The sequence below is a fragment of the Nuphar pumila genome, chromosome 15, assembly GCF_984573655.1.
Source record: "Nuphar pumila chromosome 15, dmNupPumi1.hap1.1, whole genome shotgun sequence".
Lineage (NCBI taxonomy): Eukaryota > Viridiplantae > Streptophyta > Magnoliopsida > Nymphaeales > Nymphaeaceae > Nuphar > Nuphar pumila.
The window spans coordinates 3,696,918-3,705,063 of record NC_143263.1 but is presented as its reverse complement, the minus strand read 5'-3'; the positions used below and the strand labels follow the sequence as shown (position 1 = coordinate 3,705,063).

General features: G+C 38.4%; 1 protein-coding gene across 1 annotated transcript; it reads left to right on the top strand.

The window, feature by feature from the left end:
• The first annotated feature begins 834 nt into the window (after positions 1 to 834).
• Positions 835 to 7,368, top strand: LOC149814171 (uncharacterized). Its single transcript, XM_089989937.1, has 2 exons — positions 835 to 1,544; positions 5,556 to 7,368. Exons 1-2 carry the CDS (start codon positions 863 to 865, stop codon positions 6,806 to 6,808), a joined length of 1,935 nt encoding a protein of 644 aa, XP_089846063.1. The 5' UTR covers positions 835 to 862; the 3' UTR covers positions 6,809 to 7,368.
• Positions 7,369 to 8,146: the final 778 nt, after the last annotated feature.

Below are 8,146 nucleotides of genomic sequence, written 5' to 3'. Positions count from 1 at the left end.
AAAGTCGTGAGATATTTTTTTTTCTTATTTTGAGATATATTATATTAAGTGAAAATAAGAAAGAGTCATTGTTTTTTGTTCCAAAATGAATTCAATTGAAAAGGAAAAGCAATGATCCAAGTTGGATTGATTTTGACATCCAATTCTTCTTTCTATATATCACATAGTTTTCCATAAAATAGAATTTCATCTATGAATGAAGTTACAAGACAGAGTTGGTGTTACTATACCAGTTGTTCAATTAATTTATTAGTTCATAATCACGAGATGAGTAGATGTCACAAATGATGAATTTATAGTAAGGTAAATTAACTATTTGTTTTTCCTTCGTTGCAACACATTTGTTAGTCATATTTGTAATGAAACAGCTGATCAATCAAAAGAAAAAATATTAAATTAAGATTAATTCTTTCAATTGGGATTTCTTATCATTTTGTCTTACAAAACAGAAACTTAGTCAAGTGTTTTATAAACATGTGTATAATATATACACGACAACAAAGAGTATTGAGAAGGATAGTATAGGGTAGCGACATGGTACTTTAGCCTTGTGAAAACCTTGCAGAGTATGGTATGGAAGAGGTAGCATCTCTCTCTCTCTCTCTCTCTCTCTCTCTCTCTCTATATATATATATATATATATATATATATATACTCCGCAAGTCGCTACCCTATACTATCATTCTCAATACTCTTTGTCGCTACCCTATACTATCATTCTCAATACTCTTTGTTATCGTGTATATATATATATATATATATATATATATATATATATATATATATATATATATATATATATATATATATCCGTATCCCTTTACCGGCGATCTCCCACTCCCTGGCTCTCGCAAACCGAGCGATGCTCCGCCGCTCCGCCTCCTCCAAGGCCATGCCTTCGCTGAGAATCTCCCTCCCTCTCCTGCTCCTCCTCCTCCTCGTTGCCATCTCCCTCCTCTCTCTGCCCCTCCCGGACCTCCGCCTCCTCCTCCTCCGACCCTCAAACCCTAACCAGAAAACATTAATCTCCCCAAACCCTAGCTTCGATCAAACCCAAAACCCTAATTCTAATTCTAAGCCTAATTTCAGATTCGTCGTGAAGGTGCTCGCCTACGACCGGCTCGATTCCCTCGCTCGTTGCCTCCGATCGCTCGCGAATGCCGACTACGGTGGAGATCGCGTCGATCTCCACGTCTTCGTCGACCATTTCAGGGCCTCCGGCACGGGGAACGATTCTAGGGTCTTGGATCAGAGGCTCGAGGATGCCAGTCGGATGCTCGGGTTCGTCGATGGGTTTGAGTGGAGGTTCGGGGACAAGCTGGTCCACTACCGGACCGCAAACGTCGGGCTCCAGGCGCAGTGGCTCGAGGCATGGTGGCCGAGCTCCGACGACGAGTTTGCCTTCGTTGTTGAGGACGATCTGGAGCTCTCGACGGTCTACTACAGGTACCTCAGGGGGCTGATCGCTACTTACTATTACGATCCGTCGAATTTCGATCCATCGATCTATGGTGCGTCTCTGCAACGCCCGAGGTTCGTTGCTGGTGAGCACATATTTTTCCCCTTCCCTTTTTATTTTCTGACATTCAATCTTTACGATTATCAGTTCGTTCATTACGTGATTCTCTCTTTTTCTTTCCACAACTTAGTTTTTACGAGTTTTAGATCGTTGTTTTTGCAATTCCATCTGGGAATCGTTTGATTGACAGATTTGATTTATTTCGGTGCTGTTTCCATTAGTCCAATAGACATTGTTTGAAAAATCCTCGAGACAAACTTTTACTTTAACAACTGGATATTTAGTTGAAGAAAATTTCCATTTGGTCGTTCATATGATTCAATTGCATTTTTTTTATTTAGTTCCTGTGAAATTTGTTACTAGATTTGTGATTTGTCTGTTAAGAAAATGGTGCTTTGAGAATTCAATCAACAATGTTGTTCCACATCTTTTGTCGTGGTGTTACCATGTGAGTTATCTAAATTGGCGATTTAGTTGACTAGATTAATTGAAAAAGTGGAAATTTAGTTGAATAAATTAACTGAATTTAGATAAGTACTTTATCTGTTTTTTTGGTCAGAGCATAGACAAATTGGATTAATATTTTGATTTTATTGAAAATTGTCGTAGAAGAATGCCACTATGTTTAAGACAGTTTTGTTACTGTGCCTGGGATTTAGAGAGCCTTTATCTTTTCCTGACTGGATTCAAGCTGGAGCCAGCTCCGCCAGAGTTTGGATGATCTGTTTGCCACTGGTGTGTGACCAGACAGACTACGGGGGGTGACCATGGTATGCCTCAGAACAGGACATGCCAAGAGTCATGTAGGTGAACACCTTGCACCAACACCATGGTTATGTCTGAGTCCAAAACATTCAACGCTAGGCCTACATGCAATAGGTTGTTTGTTGAGGGTTTGATAGGGATTTAAACATCTCATTTGTTTTGCATGGCATTGAATTTTTTCTTTAAGGTTGTGTTGAGACGCCTGATTCTTAGTGAGTTAAGTCACCAAGTTCTGACCTTATTGATGTAGATATGCTGGTCTGTATGTTGATCGACATTCAACTTCTAAACAGTTGAATTTCATGCTATCCCAGTCCAGACAGGTAGGCACGCCCTTAATCACTTTTTAAATGCTGTTATCACTGTATTATGTTGCCATTGTTGTGAGTTCTAGAAATTGAAGGGAACTGCCTAAGACTGAGCCGAAGAAATGATAATTTGAAGTGTTTGAAAACTTTGCCAATTCAACCTGATGCTCAGTTGACTCAGCCGGACTCAGTCCCTTACTGTGTTAGCCCAGTTAATGACCCGAGAACCCCTAAAACTCTCTCTCTCTCTCTCTCTCTCTATATATATATATATATATATATATGTACACACACACACATCTGTTAACAATGTTATATAATAAACATATTATAAAAAGTCACCTTGTATACATGTGTCTAACTGTATATTACGATGCATATTATGTATAATATATTAGTAATACAATATAAAACACATAGTATCTACATATTTTATATAAGATATTGTCTTGACCTGACAAAGTCATGAGTAAACCTATGCTGGGTCGTGTCACAAGTCATTGGGTTTTAAAAAACTATAATAATTTGCACCACTAATCTATATATCTAGGAGAAAGGAAGTCAGAGGCAGCCATATAAGATTTTGATATTCAAAAACTTGGCAGTGGTCATGCATTGTATGTGTCCTGTGCAAAACAAAGTTAAGATGAAAATACCAGGACAGCCATATCTAGGTTGGCAAGATCAATAGTGCCATGAATGTGCTGATTTAATGGAGAACCCTGTATGCACAGTTTTGTCCATTTCCAATAAGCTGTCAGTTATCTCCATGATTTGCTTGGCTTTCACTACTCATCCTGAGTCACTTACCAACTCATCTTGGTCATGCCATAAGGTGCTGGCTTGCATACAGGTGCCCTCATCACCTTATCTTAACCAGAGTTATCGGAAGCTTCTTACATAGGTGGGAAGTCTGCTTTCCGAAAACTCGCTTCGGAAGCGTGATACTCGTCGCTTCTAAAACTTGATGAGAATCTCGATTCCCCCACGCTTCTCCTATGCTTTCCACACACCTTATCTGTTCTTCTTATATTATATATTCTCTCATTCTACTTTTCATGTTTTTTATGTGTTTCCTCCCACTCTTCTCACTCACTTCCATGTGCTTTCTCTAAATTGGCAGTCATCATTTATAGATTTTGTTAAAACTTTATTTTTTACACTAAAAAATCATTAAATTTAAGAATAGTCACTTTTATTTTAGTTTTTATTTGTGTTCCATTTCAATTCTTATATTGATTTTTTGTTTTATTCCTCGCTTTCAGCTTTCCTTTTCCTGTACATTTAAAAATGCATCACTTCTCGCTTCTGCTTCCTGTATCATTTCCCACTTCCTCTTGATCTTAACATGTTTTGTGCGTGCTGAGGTGCATATAGGTCACACTATGTTGCCTGGTTATACATTGTATCTGGGCTCCACCTTTGCAAGTCAGCCAACACGGCTTTGACCAACCCAGCCTTGTTTCCTTGTCAAATTGAAGGCGTGGATGAGTCAAATGTAGCTTTACTTGTTTGGTGTTGTAATAGAATATTGGGTTCTTTAAAAACAGCATATCTTTCTTGGATTTTTTTTTGGGGTTTCTTCTGCAAAATGGTCCCTGCCTAATTGGCTTTTTGCAAAAACATCCCTGCCTTTGTCATCATTAGTGCAAATTGATCCTTCTGTTAGACTAACAATGGTCAGACATTAACCATGGTTAGATGGCTATGCTAAATTACTATTATATCCTCATGAATTAGAATCCCCAAACTCGACAGTGGCGTCTTCTACCAATAACCTTCTCTCTAACCCAGCATTCTTTGGTGGCTTCTCGGTAGCTCTCTCTCATGAAGTGAGAAAGCCTAACACCCCCCGTCTCTCTCTCATATCAAAGAGGCGTGGATTCTCTACAAATTGGATATTATCATCACTGCTTTTGGTTTTTATATGGAGTTTAGGTTTTTAAATTAGGGGTTGTTCGTTTCTGCAATACCAGAAACTAGTAGAGAAGAAATGCTTTAGTATGGGGTTTTCTTATCGACATTGCAATGGTGTCCCCAATGCTAGGGTACTGGTTTCCCTTGACCGGTAGTTACAGCCAATATGAGGAATGAAATATTTCTCCCACTGTTTGCCATGTTGTGCGGAAATTTGGTCCATTGATTGGATGAAGATCTGAGAGCTTGAAAACTCTCTTTAGATTGTGTTTGATAAGGTGCACATGAAGCAGGTGGATATTATGCTATAGAAATTTACAAATTGAGTACTTTTCTCTTTATGGTTCGTGTTTGGGTAATGACTTACATGAACCGACTTTTCTCTTCTATATTTTTTCAGTTAGAATTTTAAAGTTTAGCACATTGAGGAATTTATTCATAGGACTTGTATTTTTTCTTTTTGTGATTTTGGTAGGTTAACTTCAGCATGATATAGATCCTCTAACTGTTGAAGCTACCAGGGATTTAAGACCTGAGAACCAATTGACAACAGTCATTTTGCTGCAATATACAGCCATTTTCAAGTATTTCTAAATTAGTTCCTGTTTTGTTAGTTGTTTTCAAAATGGTCCTTCTATGAGGCAAAACCATCATTTTATCTACCTTTAACGGTTACCATCAGGGAACCAGACTGCTGTTAGCCTTAGGGACGTTGTTGCAAGGGTTAACAAAAAGTCAGGGTTGTTTTTGCCAAAACGTAAGGGAGGGACCTTTTTGCAAAAGGCCAGTAAGGCAGGGACCGTTTTGCAAAAAGCCTTTTGTTTTTTCCTCCTTTCTTTCTAATGCATGTCCTTTTCTGTGCTGCTGAAGTCCATTTCTTTAACAGTAAAGCTGTATGTCAAAATTCATAGTGAACATATAATGTCTTAATGTTCTATATTGCTATTTAGCTGATCCCCATTGTTATACAAGGTTTTATGTTTTGCATGGTATATGAATTACCTTGTTGCATGCCAGCCAACCTTCTATTACTTCACTGAGATCAGGAAAACATGGGAACAAACTGCAGTTGGATGACGGCACTCGCATATTCTTATATCAGATGGTTGGAACCTGGGGTCAGCTTCTCTTCCCTAAACCATGGAAAGAGTTCCGTCTATGGTATGACATTCACAAGGTGAAAAATATCCAGCCAATTCTGATGGGCATGGTAACAACAGGATGGTATAAGAGGATCGGCCAAAGAATATGGACTCCATGGTTCATAAAATTCATCCACACTCGTGGTTACTACAATATATATACCAACCTTTTGCAGGAAAGAGCCCTGAGCATCTCCCACAGAGAAGCTGGTGTAAATTATGGAAGAAAGGTTGGACCTGACTCAAACTTGATAAACGGCAGCAGTCTGGACATTGACCTATGGGACATGCGGCCTGTGAGATCTCTCAAGTGGTTTGATTTTTGCTTCAGAGAAGTACTTCCAGGGAGAACTGTAAAGACCCTTGATGAATTGGGTTCTCTTCTTCACTCTGTGCAGAGAGGCAGGACCATTATTTTCTTGAGTTTGTACAATGTTGCACCAGCAATCTCAAGGAACTTATTGTGCCAGTTTGAAAGTCTGAATATTCGAAACTACATCATATTAGGTGACGATTACAAGTTTCTAAATGATCTTGCAAGAAGGGGACACCCCGTCGTTAATACTGAGAAACTGATTCAAGATGTCAAAAAACATGTTTTGCCAGGATCTTGGAGTTCAATATCAGGACAAAGAAAAAAGGCTCTGGTTACAACCTATGCGATCAGGAAGTCTGTTGAGACTGGTTACAGTGCTTGGCTGATCACTGGAAATATGTTTCCTATTAACAATCTGTTTTCCAACTTCACTCGTAATGTGCACGAATTTGCTACTGCAAATGACCTGGAGCTATCATTTTTTGAGAGCTCAGCCTCGATCATGAAAATCTTGGGTGAGAAATTTGTCCATAAGCTGTCAACAATGCCAGATTCTTTGATAGGTGGTGAGCTACCTCCAAACAAACAACATTTTGGGTACTTGGCTGCTAGATTCTGGAAGGAAAATGGTCTAGCAATGCAAAGTATTGATGTTTTGGATTTTTCTCATCAAATAACCCACAATCATGAAAACCAAACCAATTTGGGAGCTGAAAGGAAGATGATATTTTGGTCTCCTGATGTGAATTTGAATGTCGTCAAAGGCCATCTCAAGGATTTGGGCTTGTGGGTGATTGATGAGGAGCTATCATGTACTTCAGTGGTGTGCCATCCATCATAATGGTTGATGAAAACACGCAGGTTGCACTCGTGGATGCATTTTGGTGCAGGTCATGACAATGGTCAATGGTTGGCAGGTGTACCCAAGCATGTCCTTGCAGATTGAGAATTGAGATCACCTCATGGCAATGGATGGGCGCATGCCTGTGTTTTTCTTTTTCCTGAGAGCCGATTAATCCAACTGGAGTGTCGCACAGAATAGCACAAAATGTTGCCTCTGTTGGCAGAAGATGGGCCCGAACATTTTTCCGGAATCCATATTTATGCTTGTTCAATGTCTTCCTTTTATTTGTTGTATTCTTCAGGAATAATTTATGCTGCACAGGTCCAGCAAAAAGAAAACAGAAGAAATCAGACGGTTCTTCATTGAATTTCAATGTCCATTGAGCTTTGATCGTCTTTGGAACCTTAACTTTGCCTGTAACATGGATGGACCAAGCCTGGACTTGAACCCACAACCTGATTTGATTAAATCCTGTAACACATGCTTATCAAGTTTAACTATGTTTGCCCTGTTTTAACTATATAATATCAATTCAATGCACCTTAAACCTTGATTTCTATTTAGCCAAGTTTGGGTACAATATGAGCTATTGATTTTCGATCATCCTGAACACACATTTAAACACAAAAAAAATGTTTAATCTAATACACATTTTCGACTAAGTAAGCTATAGAAAATATTATGAGTTTGTAAACACAAATAAAATGCTGCATATTGTGTGAAGACAAAGATAGGCTGTGTGAGAATGATAAGGTACGCTATGCAATGAAAAAAAAAACAAGGAGAAGAAGAAGAAACAATACTTTATTATTATTGTTTTTTTTTTAACACAATAAGATGTGCTTCATTGTTGTGTTTCTATTTTTTTCACGTATATCGAAGAGGTGAGCCAACCTCAAGTGTGATGCATATATATGTTTGTAAAGAGTACACATGGGATAAGTCTTGTGGTGCGGATATTATGCGCACCACAAAATAAGTATCGCTCAGTAGTATCTCATTACTATAGATTTATCATGATTCATTTGCTTGAGAATCTCATCATCATTTTAGAATATGCTTCAGAAGTTTTACAGCAACTTGCTTCCAAAAGGCAGAAAGACAGGCTCTCCCTTTAAAAAGAAATGAACGCTATTAATGCTGAGAATGTCTTTTTCATAATTCTCAAAATTTAAGCTTTCACTATGAATCCCACATAAATTTTTCTAATCAGTAGGCGTAGAATTCATTTCAAACCCCCCCAAAAAAAACATTCCAACTACATTTAAAAAAACACACACAATTCAACTACATCTTTACTGACAACGCATTTGGCTTCAGTCTGATCAACAGTTC